The sequence below is a fragment of the Acomys minous genome, assembly GCF_964271855.1.
Source record: "Acomys minous genome assembly, chromosome: 14".
NCBI lineage: Eukaryota > Metazoa > Chordata > Mammalia > Rodentia > Muridae > Acomys > Acomys minous.
In genome coordinates, this window is record NC_140496.1 from 63,217,202 (window position 1) to 63,231,375 (window position 14,174).

A 14,174-nucleotide genomic window follows, 5' to 3' on the forward strand; every position below is an offset into this window, starting at 1 on the left:
TACAGGCAATGGTCTTTCTTTTATGTGTGGAAACTTCAGGGGCTCAGCAACTCACCCCAAAATTATAAAACTTCTAAGTGGTTTAACACAGAGATTGATACCTTGGCCCTAAAGCCTGAATCCAAAGCTGAAGGTTTTGATACACTGCTTTCCTGATAATGTTGTATACATAGACCCCATCGTGAAGTATTTCTCTCCCACTAGCTGTGGGAGCTGGAAACCAGGAAATGGGGCCAATTGCCAGCCAAGGCTCAGGAACACTGCACTCTGTTACAGCTTGCAGTGAATACAGACTTCCTCCTAGTGTCAGGTCAGGGCCCTGGATTTGTTGGCTCTGAGAACTACAGCGAGTCTAGAGAGGGAGTACAAGTTTTCTGGGGTCATTGTGACTCTTGGATCATTGTTTCTGGCATGGTGTGTATGCGTAGCTGGGCTGTCCCCTGCTGCATACGGGCCAGCTCCTATTAAAGGGTTTTGAGCTCCATCCCCATAATCCCCGTAGCTACCAGACAGCCGAGATGAGGAGGCTGCTGCTGCTGGCTGGTGAGTGCGACAGATCCTAGCAATGCCACACAGTCCAGGAGAGACCAGTTTGTCCTTTCTCTGGTACCCACTAGAGAAGCCTGGGGCTTAAGGAGCCTAGATTAGGCGAATATAGGATAGACTTAATAAAGAATCCAAGGCACTCAGGGAGGAGAGGGTGGGGCAGTAGTTCTCCAATCTGGTTGTCTTCCTGCTTGGCCTTCATCTTGGACCAGTTAATTCAGGTTTTTTGGGGAGAGGGCTGTGATGGGAATACTTTTGAATTTGTAGCCAGAATTGAGAACCATGGGATGAGAGCTATAGCTTGGACTTCTAACATTGTCCCTGTGCAAAGCATGTAAGTTGCATGTGTTGTTTACTAGAAAAAGAGCTTAGGCTAGCTCCACTGTTAAGTTGGGAAACCAGTAGCTGATGTGTGTCCCTATTTGTGCTGAGCTGGAGGGGGCACTTGCTAACTGGAGGGTGTGTGTGGAGGCATGCACACAATATATATACATATGTATATATACATATATATACACACATACACACACACACACACACACATATATATAATTTTCTTAATTTCCTGCAGGACTGATTCTTCTGATGAAACACAGTGATGGTAAGAAAATCATCTTCTCCCCTTCAGAACCAGGGAGATTCTCCACTCAGTGTCTCCTGGAGCCCTGCCATGGCTCCTTGCTCAGAGGTTATTGAGCCAATATACTTCAGCACAGGACGCTTGCCACTTGCTGTTTGTACGGCTCAGTGTATGCCAGGATCTAGACTCATAAGGCATTCTTCTTTTCTCTGGGGCCTCAGTTGTAAGGGCAAGAGGTCTGGGGCATGCGTAGGAGGCTCTGGTGCATGTTTGGTTTCAGGGAGGTATGGAGGCTGTTACAGTGGCTTGGTCTCTTAGGCTCACTCTACTCTCTAGACGCTTAGTTCCCATCTCACCTCATGCTCCCTACTGACTAATACTTGCTGTCCTTGCCAGGTACTGCCTACAAGCTGGTGTGTTATTTTGCCAGTTGGGCACATACTCGGCCAGGTCCTGCCTCCGTCTTGCCCCATGACCTGGACCCCTTTCTTTGTACACACCTAGTATTCGCCTTTGCCTCGATAAGCAACAATCAGATTGTTGCCAAGAATCTTCATAATGAGAAAATTCTCTACCCAGAGTTCAACAAACTCAAGGAGAGGTATGTTAGATGTGCAGTTGGGTTCTCAGATCTTATAGCTAGAAGGAAATTAAGCCTATTCTTCTTATTACTCTTAAAATGTCCTGATTTTTCTAATTCTAGTTGTCTTTCAAATGAAGGGCTGAGTATTTCCAATTTAAGAGCTCTTTATTGGCCAGCCCCCTTCAGCCCCTTGTTGTCTTGATGAATTGGTAATTAATGGTGCCTATTCCTGGATGCCTTCACACTCCTTTCTCCTGATAAGCTTCGGCTCACCCTTTGAGCCCAGTTGTGAAGAATTGATGCTGTTAACGTGCTTCAAAGGGGTCTGGAAAATCACAAATACTCAACCAATGTTAATGTTTTTGTTACCTCTTGCCACTTGGAACTCCCAAGCTGCAGGCTTTTCAAGGGGAACTCTCTGAATACTGGGCAGTTAGGTCCTTGACTACACAAAGAAGGTAATGCACAAGACGTGCCAATGTTTACTGTCAGAAACCTGTGGGTTCCTTCTCTGCCCAATGGGCAGAGAGCAGTGGGCAGGCCGAGCTTCCATTGAGTGAGATGCTTGTCTGTGTATTTGCTGTTGTATTTCAAGCAGACAAAGGTACATAGTCATTGCTCAATGAATATTTGTTGAGTAAGAAAACGGGTGACTAGAAACATTCTAGAGTTTTCTGGAAATATGATGAGGGTGTGGAGGAGCTTGAGGGATCTCCACATACTTTCTCCCATTCTTTTTATATACGTGCCATGTCATCCCCCATTGTTTTGCCAAATAAGCAAAAAGAAAAAAAAGGGGGGGCCATGACTGAAGGAATCCATTGAGTAAGGACCTGCTTACCTATGTCTCTCCCCACATTTCAGGAACACAGAGCTGAAGACACTCTTGTCCGTTGGAGGGTGGAACTTCGGCACATCACGGTGAGCTGTTCTGCCCTTGCTTTCTCTCTTGGAGGTACAGTAGAGTGGAGTACTTTCTCTCTGGAAGTGAGAATAGTGGTGTGTGTGTGTGTGTGTGTGTGTGTGTGTGTGTGTGAGAGAGAGAGAGAGAGAGAGAGAGAGAGAGAGAGAGAGAGAGAGAGAGAGAGAGAGAGAGAGACGGTGCATTCAGGGCTCGGAGTGTAGCTCAGTGCCAGTGCACTTGCTGAACACGACCAAGATGCTGGTGTGACCCTTAGCACCATATGAAAGCACACCCCAAACAAAACACATGAGTAGCAGCTAAAATGGGACATTCATAAATGAATCTTGAACTCTTTTAGTTGGAGGCAGGAGTTTTGCCTCTGCAGAGAAGAGTTTTATGTCGAATAAGAAGAGTAACCCCCAAACCTCATAGGCCCTGGACTTCCCCACTTCGTAGGTGGAGATGATTATGTTGGAGATAAAGAAGCAGCAGATGATGTGTTGGTGTATTGCAGGGACTCACAGCGTACATCTCTCATGCAGGAGCTGCTCTTATTAGTGCCGCCCATCTGAGATACCATAGGCAAATGACAAACCCCCTTCCTATTCTCAGAGGGAAAGTTTCCCTGCGTCCTGGCTAAGGTCTGGCACAGAGCCTGCTTTCCAGCCTTGAAAGGAGATCTGATAGTCTGGCGAGTATAGGATGCTCCTTGTAAGGGACCTCCAGGTGGGATGGAAGAATCCAAACGTGAGGTGACTGGTGACTAGCTCTACCCAACCCCAGGCCTCATCTCTGCTTCTCTGACTTACTGTGAGCCTAAAGCCAAGTGCGATGCCATGTGTATATATGTATCTATGTATTAATGGTTGCTTGTGGCCTGGCTGTCTTTCAAATTACTGGGGAAAGAAAGCAAGAGTCACACACATTGAAGCTTCTTCCAGGTGTTCTTACCCCTAAAGAGGGCCCAGCGGATTGGTGGCTAATAGACAAGGGAACCCAGGTCTGTTATCTCTAAGTCTAGTTTTGTTAAAATCATTTTTTATAAGATTAACTTGGATTTGCTTAAAGTTCAGCTCCAATAAGCAAGAATTACTCTTAAGTGTTTTGCTATGGAAAAGCAAGCAAGCAGACAAACAAACAAACAAAAAAATTAAACAAGCCAACGAATAAAAGAGCCCAGGTGGGAACTCGCTCTTGAGAGCACATGGCCTGAAAGGGGACACATTGCTAGGCCCTCAGAGAGCACTGTGATTTTGACAGCACTGTTCTTTGCCTTACCCTGGTCCCTGCAGGTTCACCACTATGCTGTCCACATTTGCCAACCGGGAAAAGTTTGTTGATTCTGTTACATCCTTCCTGAGAACACATGGCTTTGATGGTCTCGACCTTTTCTTCTTGTACCCTGGACTACGAGGCAGCCCCACACAGGACCGCTGGAATTTTCTCTTCCTAATTGAAGTAAGGTCACTAAGCAAATGCTTCTACTTCCCATTTTGGGGTGGGGTGGGGGTGAACGGCAGAGAGGTAACACAAGGTTAGGGCAGGAGAAAGGGACAGAACAGTCATTTACTGACATTCCCTGGAGGCGCTGGGCCACTTTGTGGCTGTCTTTGTCTCCACCTGGATCTTGCCTCAGCTCTGTAGCCTAAGGAACACTTTCTCACTGAAGCTTTCTGGCCCAGTTTGTGTTCCGTGTTCCCAGTCTGTTTTCTTTCCCTCTGTTAGCTTAGGTACCATGTTGGCATGCGGCTGTCTTTCTCATAGCCTTGTACAGAACCTGTGTTTTCTTTCTGTCCCAGACCTGGCTTAAAGAGATTAAACCATTCTGGATGAGGTTTCCCCCATCTGACTGCTTTGTTCGTTTGTTTTGTTTTTGTTTTTTGTTTTTTTGTGCCTTTCTTCCTAGGAGCTCCAGTTTGCCTTCGAGAAGGAGGCCCTGCTTACCCAGCAACCTCGGCTGCTGCTGTCAGCTGCTGTCTCTGGGATCCCATCCATCATCCAAACATCTTATGATGTGCATCTTTTAGGAAGGCGAGTGGATGTTGTTGCTCCAGAGTGGCTCAAACACTGTCTGAGCCCCGGTTTGCTTGTCCTCGCGTTAGTGAGGTTCTGGGGTGAGAGTTGAAGAGTTGGGTGAGGAGCTAGTGATGTGTGGATAGGAATGGGCATTTTACCCATCCCTGGGGTTTTCGTTGAAAAATCAGAAGTTGGTGTTGTATTGCTGGCTTATAACACCATTGTCACAGGTAGAATCCTCTTGAGGCCCCATTGCTGGAACTCACAGGTAAAGAACTCCATGGGCCTCGCCTCTTCCTCCTCTAAGCACAGGAGTGAACACATTATATGCAAATAGATGATAGTGTCACAGTGACAAGCAATGGCAAGGAAAACAACACAGGAATGTGAGGTCACACTCACTCTACAGAGCAGGTTTTTTTCAAATGTTAAAAAAGCAGACAAAAACAGGTAGGCCGTACGTAGATTGTTCTAGATATGCTGGCTCCAGACTAATTTTCTTACATCACAATCAAGTGTTTAAAGATGAAGAAACCAAGAAGAGAAGGAAAGGACACAATATTCCTGTGCAATTGCATGAGGGAGAGGTGTTTTAATGTGGGAGGAAAAGAGAGACCTAAGAGGGAAGAAAGCTTATTCATGTTAATTATGTTGCCAGGAAACACTGAGAGAGCACAGCCTTTACCTAACAGGGACTTTTAGCAAATTTGTTAATCTGAGTTTCTAATTATTTAACTTTAAAAATTTCGAGACTGCCATGAAATACAGAGAGGAGAGAGAGGGAGAGAGGGAGAAAGAGAGAGAGAGAGAGAGAGAGAGAGAGAGAGAGAGAGAGAGAGAGAGAGAGAGAGAGATGCAGACTATTTATGGAATTGAGCAGATTAAAGTAGGTGACCAGTGTAAACCCTTACATTCTGACATGATACGTGCTCGGTTAGCATAGTCATTATGACCATGAAAATGTTCTGGAAGAGTGGGAGTCAGTGTTTCCTTGACATACATTTCTTTTACTCTCATGGGCCGGTGCTGTGATTGGATTTCATGATGGGTAATGAAGACCTCTGCCAGCACTGTGTCAGGCCCGCGTGCAGTCATGTTCTTGTCCGAGCTCCTCCTGTCTCCACTTATAGTCTTGGGATGCACGGAGCTTGATGCACAGTTATTTCTAGCCAGCAGTTCATTGCATTTTAAAGTGACTGGCATATCCTGCGCAGGCTCACAAGAGCAAGAAATCTTGATGGCCAGCTACTTAGCTGAAGAGCCCTGTGATGATCTGAGTTGAGTAATTTAGTCAGCCTGACAGTCATGTCTCCTTTGTTCTGTACAGACGACTGGATTTCATTAACGTCTTGTCTTATGACTTACATGGAAGCTGGGAAAGGCTTACAGGACACAACAGTCCTCTGTTCTCCATTCCTGAAGACTCCAAATCTTCGGTAAGAAGAGGAAAGGTCTCAGGTCACCCACATTTCCATCCTTGAGGCCAGGCCGTTGGTGAGGCTGTCTTCTTTCCACCCACAGGCATATGCTATGAATTACTGGAGAAAGCTTGGGGCACCCACGGATAAGCTCATCATGGGCTTCCCCACCTATGGACGTACCTTCCACCTCCTCAAAGCATCTAAGAATGGATTGCAGGCTGCCTCAGTGGGACCAGCATCTCCGGGAAACTACACCAAGCAGGCTGGCTTCTTGGCTTACTATGAGGTGATGGGGTTAGAGAGCTCTGTCTCAATGTTGGGGTTCCTTCCTCAGTCTGGAATAAGCACTAGGGCAAGAGCAATGGTAGATAAGAGACCCCCATCCCCCACCCTCCCGGACAAGGGAGATTCACTGAAAACTACTTTCCCTTTGGGAAGTATTAGAGTCTTTTGTAAGAGCCATGAAGCTGGGGAGAATGTGAATGGAAAGGAAACAAAGGATTTTAAATGTGACATTGCTAAATCCAGACTTGGCCTATGGCCTGTATAAAAACAGGCCTTTTACACACACACACACACACACACACACACATGCACACACATGCTCTTGCAAAATTCTACGTAAAAGAAAACCTAAGTATTGATGAAATGCATCACTTTGGCAGACTATTGACCCTGATTTCCCCTGACGGCATCTAGGGCACCAAGGTTTCCCTTGGCAAGGTTTAAACAAACGGTCTGAAATCTTGGTTCTCGGCTTGTCATCTTTTTTTTTTTTTTTAATATATTGTGTGCTTTTAATTATTTTAGTTTTTTATAGTCAACCTATGGTAAGATCGTTCACAGTCAAGAGTAACGACAAGCTCTCATAAATAGGTATGTGTGGATATACATCAATAGCAATATAACAAGGAAAATAAGTATATGACATGCATGATGCACATAGACAAACACATATGCACACACTTTTATGTAAACACATCTCTTCTGTAAAATCAATGAGACAGTCTAGCAGAAGCGAGAAAGAATAGTGGAGAAAATAGGTATATGAGTGTTCTGACTTTTACAGTTTGACGTAGCTTAAAGCGAACATTTAAGGGTGGGACGGGGAGGAGAGGAGGGAGCTGCAGTCAGGATGTAAAGGGAAATAATAAAAACATCAATAACAACAACAACAACAACAACAACAACAACAACAATACTCTGAACAGTTCAACACGCAGAGGTTTACATGTGTGATTTGCATTTCTAAAGTTCAAATTAGAAATAAAAAGAAAAATATGACAAATAATATGTAGGAGTGAGAGATAGCAGATAGATATACATTCCTCCTGGCTGCTAGTGGACGGCATATGGTTCAGCTTTTCCAGCTTTCATCGCCAAAGTCTTGGAATTTGTGGATAAAAGATTGCATTTGCCACCCTCCTTATGGTGCAGTCTCCCCTTCAGCCAGATTTCTCTGATTGAGTTCATGCACGAGAGAGCGAGTGAACAGCTATGGAGCGTTGTGTATGTCCCAAGTGCTGGGCCTGGCACCTCTCAAGCCTTAGAGCCGTGTTGTATGATTCCAGCAGCAGTTTCTATATGAGAGTGGCTCATACCTTTTTAAATGTTTTCCAAAATGAATTATGTTTCAAAATCCTAAATTTTATATTTAAAGAGGACTATAAAAGGCCTATGTTATATTTTAAACACTGTATTACTATATAATAATAACTATAATTGTAGTTAATAACTAAAATTTCTTGGAAAATGTCAAAGAAATATTTGATTTCTAATGCATCTTTGACTAAAATATTTGCTACAATGGACAGAACACGCTCCACAGTAGAGTGGAGAGTGGGATATTACTTTCTCACATACTCTGGTGCCTCACCTTTGACCATGTCCCCTGGACGGGGAGACCTGGTGGCACTCAGAGGAAGGACAGCAGGTTACCAAGAAGAGACTTGATACCCTATGATCATATACAGGGGGAGGTAATCCCCCTCAGGAACAGTCATAGGGGAGGGGAATAAGGGGAAAATGGGAGGGAGGGAAGAATGGGAAGATACAAGGGATGGGATAACCATTGAGATGTAACAAGAATAAATTAATAAAGAAGAAAAAAAAGAAATAAAAACATTTTTAGTTTTTTATATCAATTAAAAAAAAAGAGAACATCATAACACAGGACCACCATACACCCAGCTTCATCACTCGTCCATCTCAGTCCTTTTTCATCTTTGCACCCTGACTCCTTGCCTCTTTATTAGCAAATCTAAGATTTCCTCTACGGTAGGCTCTTTCTTCTCTACCCCAGTACTTACTATTTTAACAAAACTTGCATTGGAATAGCATAGAGGAAATGGACAGGTCCCCAAGGGAAGAATGAATGGTGGGAGAGGACAACAAGAGTGTCGGGCTGTGGGATCTGGAAAAGCCCTTATGGAGCAAGTAAAGTCTAAGTAGACTTCAAAGCACAGAGAATCTTTGGGGTAATTGAGGACAGCAGGGTGCCGGATGGAGGGTTGCAATCCTCCCTTAGGAATGGACATGCTTTGTGTGCTGCCAACCTCTGCTCTGTGTTGGATCATTGGAGACATTTTTCTGCTAATCTTATAAAGCATGGTTGTGTGTTATGTTATAGTTGAAAGACTGTTTTTAAGGGCATGATATATTAAGGAAGCGTCAACACACAAAACCTTTAAGGTACAACCAACTAACATTCAACCAATAGACCTACAACAACATCATCATCTACCTAATTATCTATCATCTATCTATCTATCTATCTATCTATCTATCTATCTATCTATCTATCCATCCATCATCTAATTATCTATCTATCTATCATCTATCTAATTATCTATTATCTATCTATCTATTTATCTATCATCTATCTGTCATCTATGTAATTATCTATCATCTATGTAATTATCTATTATCTATCTATCTATCTATCTATCTATCTATCTATCTATCTATCCATCATCTAATTATCTATCTATCTATCATCTATCTAATTATCTATCATCTATCTGTCATCTATGTAATTATCTATCATCTATCTAATTATCTATCATCTATCTATCTATCTATCTAATTATCTATCTATCTATCTATCTATCTATCTATCTATCTATCTGTCTATCATCTATCTCTCTTAGCCATAGACCATGTACCAGAAGGGACAAAGTTAGTATGTAGAGGAAGTCCTTTATGGACACTTTCCTTGCTCCCTGTTTGGTTCCCATCTCAGGTCCTGGTGAGAATTTTTCCTGAATTCTTTCTCCTGAGACAAGAAGCAACTGTATCTCCTGGTGCTTCTCTTCAGGGCATTTTATGGCACTCACATGCGTCCTCTTGGCAGGTCTGTTCCTTTGTCCAGAGAGCACAAAGGCACTGGATTGACTATCAATATGTTCCATATGCCTACAAGGGGAACGAGTGGCTTGGCTACGATGACACCATCAGCTTCAGTTACAAGGTGAGACGCGTGCGCTTTCCTGGCCCAGTATTCAGATTCTCATTAGCTTTGATGGGATTCTTCCTTCCTTCCATCCATCCATCCATCCATCCATCCTTCCTTCCTTCCCTCCCTTCCTCCCTCCTTCTCTCTCTCTCTCTCTCTCTCTCTCTCTCTCTCTCTCTCTCTGTGCCCACACTCATGCACACATGTGTATATTTCACCAAGCACCCATAAAAATTATGGATAGGTAGATGGACTGAGAAAAGTTCAAGAAAGTTTCCTGAGGGTGGTGGCAGAGGGAGGAGGAGGAGGAAGTGATTTTTGAGAGAGGCTCATTGGGATATATAGACTCTTGTGTAAGTGGCATAAATAAAGTAGAGACTGACAGGTGTGTGTGTGTGTGTGTGTGTGTGTGTGTGTGTGTGTGTGTGTGTGTGTATACAAGTGGAGGTGAGAGGCACCAATATCAGGTGTCTTCCTTAATTTCCCTTTGCCTTTTTTTTTTGTGTGTGTGTGAACCTCAAGTTCATAGATTCAGCTAGACTGGATGCATCAGAGGTCTTTCTGTCTCCATCTCCCCAACTGGGGATTGAACTCAGGTCCTCAGGCTTACACAGCAAGTATTTTACCAATTGAGCCATATCTCCAGCCCTGAGTCTGGCAGGTTTTCATAGTGGATTCAAGCAGAAGCTTCATGGTCCAGCTGCTCTCAAACTTGCCTTTGCTTTGGTGATTCTGAGAGACTTGATAAATGGAAATTCTTGGTGTATCCCACAGTCACTAATTTTAGTGTGTGTGTGTGTGTGTGTGTGTGTGTGTGTGTGTGTGTGTGTGTATGTGTGTGTGTGCGAGAGGAGAGAGAGAGAGAGAGAGAGAGAGAGAGAGAGAGAGAGAGAGAGAAGCAAAGGTGACTTTGCTACAGACATTTGCAATTTTGAAAACTCTGAGGGACAAGGAAGGATACAAGCACAAGATAATGAGGGTCTGGACCAGGTGTTTTGGAGTAGGAGTAGATTGCAAGTATAAATGACTGCTGGATATTGGGGCTTAGGAGTAGAGAGAATTCACTGTTCTGTTGTAGGTGGTAGAAATGGCAGGTGTTGGCTGTTCTTTGTGGGGACAGTTTGACACTAGAGATAGTGGGACACTGATGATGTTTTACTGTGTACTTCTAGGCATAACTCAAGTATTATAGAGGAAGCTTCTAGGACTTGCTCTAGTTTGTGAACGGAAGACACAGACAAGATGACTTAGTAGAAACAGCAAATCAGATGGACTTAAATATATGATCCTCAGAACATCAGTTAGAAGATCTCACTTGCTCCCACCATGTATTGTGGGGAAGGCCTGGGATGGGTAGGAGAGAGTGGACTGGAATTACAGGGATTACTGTACCTTACTGAGCTAGGGCTAGAGAGAGGACATGAGCCTGGTGAGGGGACGATTAAAGCATTTTGGTCAGAGAATATCGGAGCAGAAAGAAACCTTGGAGGTCATTATTGGAACATAACTACTTTAAATGTTCTAGTGCCCCTGCATGGCGCAGGTCAGTTAGCAAGGAAGTAGGGGAATTATGCTAAAACAGAAACTGCCTTTCCATTTTCTAGGGACCACACTTGCCCTCCCATCATCAACACTCTCAGTGTTTAGAGATAAACAGAATGGATGGTCCATTTCGGCGGAGAGCTGTCTCTTTGTGGAGGGGGAAGGCAGGTAGTTCAGCCATTCTGTCTGAGCTCCACTTTTCAAATGAAACAAACAAAATCCCTTATTCCCATTGTAGAGTACAGGCATTCTTTTGCGCCCCCCCCCCCGAATACTGAAAATATTTACTTTTCTTACTTTTCTTAAGTAAGAAAAGACTTACATTTTCTTAAATGAGGTGACCAAAGAAGAGAAGAGTCACACAATTTCTAAGATTCCATAGCTAATGAGAAGTGGAGGCTTAGAGCCCCGTGCAGAGTGTAATCATATCTGCCATCCTCCATAGCCTTCTGCAGGGTGGTTAGTAGCTGACTGTTGCTTTTACAGGCAATGTTCGTGAGGAAGGAGAGTTTCGGGGGGGCCATGGTGTGGACACTGGATACGGACGATGTCCGAGGCACTTTCTGTGGCAACGGCCCTTTCCCCCTTGTCCATATATTGAATGACCTGTTGGTGAAGGCAGGTAAGTCACTGGCATGCGGCACTTGCAGAACTGGGAGGTCCATTCTGTCAGGTCTAACTTCTTTGACTTGACATTGAGGAAAGAGAGCAACCAACTTTGACGGCTTTGAGCTTCTCTGCCTCATCTGAAAATGAAATAGTCTCAGACTCAGGACATTATTATAAGAACGAAATGAGATATCGGATGAACAGCATACCACTTCATAGTTAACATTCATTTCTATTTTTCCTTCTTATTTAATGGGCAAGGGACTAGAAAAGGGATATATATCCACCCATCTATCATCTATCTATCTATCTATCTATCTATCTATCTATCTATCTATCTATCTCCTTTATTCTGAGTCTAATCTAATTGTTTACAACTGGCTGTCTATACAAGTCTCCTGACCTCAGCTTTGCTTCTGATACCTCCTCCAATGTGGTGTACTGACAGCTTCTCTTTGAGGTGTCAACAACAAATTAGGCTTTGAATAACAGGTACCTCCCTGGGTAGAGGTACTGAGGGAGGTTAAATGAGGGTTCAAACATAGGGAAGGAACAAAGAGCCTTCCTTGAATTTGGCACCAGAAAGGTAGCAACTCCACAGACAGCCTACAGTTTGGGCCTGTGTTAACTCTTTAGGGAAGGGGCACAGAGCATCTGTGTGGTAGGATTTTTAAAAAAATCTTCTCCATCTGGGAAGTAAATTATGAAATCCTTCAATGATGGATTTTTGGATCAGGTCCCTCAGCTTTAGAGTGGATTTAGAGTTGTTGGGAATTAATAAGAAAGGAAAGAAGAGGTAGAAATCTTATTTATTGTTTTTTTTTTGGCTAATTTTTCTCCAGAATTCAACTCAACCCCCTTGCCACAATTTTGGTTTACGTCGTCTACGAATTCCTCAGGCCCTGGTTCTGAGAGGCTGGCTGTGACAGAGGCATTGACTACTGATACTATAAAGATTTTGTCCCCAGGAGGAGAGGCTGTGGTCACTGAGGTTCACAGGAAACACGAAAATGTGACAGTAATCCCCAGTGGTGGACTTTTGACCCCTGGGGAAACAGCATCTTCTGCAACACATACTGCAGCTCTAGAAAGTAACACCATGGCTCCTGAGGCAAAAACTATTATCTCACTGGATCTTCTTTCTGAGACCATCACCACTGGGATGACAGGAACAGTCCAGACACAGACGAATGGGGGAGAGACCATGGCCACAGTGGGTCATCAGTCTGTGACCCCTGCAGGGATGGATACGACTCTTGTCTATCTTCCTACTATGACTCCCAGTGAGAAGGCAACTTCCAGAAAGAAGGCTGTGGTCCTTCAAAAGGTCACTGTTCCCCCTAAAGAGATGTCAGATACCCCTAGTGGACAGAGAGCAAGTCTAACATGGGAGGGTTTGACTACTGAGGTAGCAACCTCCTCCCCAGATGGGTGAAATTGATCCTTCCATAAAAGTTGAGAACAGAATACTGTCCCTCAGCTCTGTTGTCCTGTCCCCAGGATACACTCCTTTCACCTTTAAACATGGCTTCACTCTTGCTGAGTGGAAGCATTCCTTTGTCAACTCAAAAACCTTTCTAACAAATCTCCTTTCTCTTAAAGAAGAAAGAAAGAAGATCCAAGAAACTCTGGATCAAAGATCATGGGCTCCCTTGGTGGCAAATATTAGGGAAACACAGTAGCGTGACAGAAGCCAGCTCCTGCTGCCACCCACAAGTCACTCATGGGGCAAAGCTGGCACCGAAGCCACCATGGGACAATCTCCTTTCTGCTGAATAAACTGGAAGCATGCAAACCTTTCTGTTGCCTCTGCAGTTCTTTTCTATTTTTATTTATGTACATGTGTGAGGGCCTGTTTGAGGGAACGCTCACACAGGCAGGTGCCTTTGGGGGACAGAAAAAGGGCACTGGCTTCATTGGAGCTGGAGTTACAGGTGGTTGTGAGATGCCTGACATGGGTGCTGCAAACCTAACTCTGGGGCTCTACAAGAGCGGCGAGTACTTTTAACTTCTGAGTGGCTTCTCCAGCTTACCCTGAGATCCATTTAAAAAATTAATTAATTAATTAATTAATTAACTTTACATCCCAGTCGTAGCCATTCCCTCCTCTCATCCTGGTCCCATCCTCTCTCTCTTACCCCCCTGTTCCCACCCCAGCTCATCAAGTCCCCCTGTGGCCTGATGAGGCAGCTCCACCAGGGGGAAGTGATTAAAAAGCAGGCAACCGAGTCCATGTTAGAAACATGGGGGACCCACATGGGGGCCTAAGCTACACATTGGCAAGATATGTGTAGGGGGCCTAGGTCCAGTCCATGCATGGTCCCTGGTTGGTTCTTCAGTCTCCCCAAGCCCTGCTGGGCCCTGGTTAGTTGGGTCTGAAATGATCTCAACAATCCAATTGTCAGCTTCCTTCTTTCAAGGTGGATTCCCTCCTTTGCTGGTTTTAGAAATGTCTTTGAGTCTAGTCTACAGTGATATTTTCCTGTATAGATTGTGTTTTATTTGTTGCTTCTAATTCC

General features: G+C 44.1%; 1 protein-coding gene across 1 annotated transcript; it reads left to right on the forward strand.

Annotated features, from left to right (window-relative positions):
* Window positions 1-518: 518 nt before the first annotated feature.
* Window positions 519-13,361, forward strand: OVGP1 (oviductal glycoprotein 1; the record flags this gene model as incomplete). The annotated part of the gene is made up of 10 exons (XM_084755642.1): window positions 519-543; window positions 1,523-1,727; window positions 2,574-2,630; window positions 3,906-4,071; window positions 4,520-4,644; window positions 5,957-6,065; window positions 6,151-6,336; window positions 9,403-9,519; window positions 11,533-11,668; window positions 12,498-13,361. 10 exons carry the CDS (start codon window positions 519-521, stop codon window positions 13,088-13,090), a joined length of 1,719 nt encoding a protein of 572 aa, XP_084611768.1. The 3' UTR covers window positions 13,091-13,361.
* Between the last annotated feature and the right edge of the window lie 813 nt (window positions 13,362-14,174).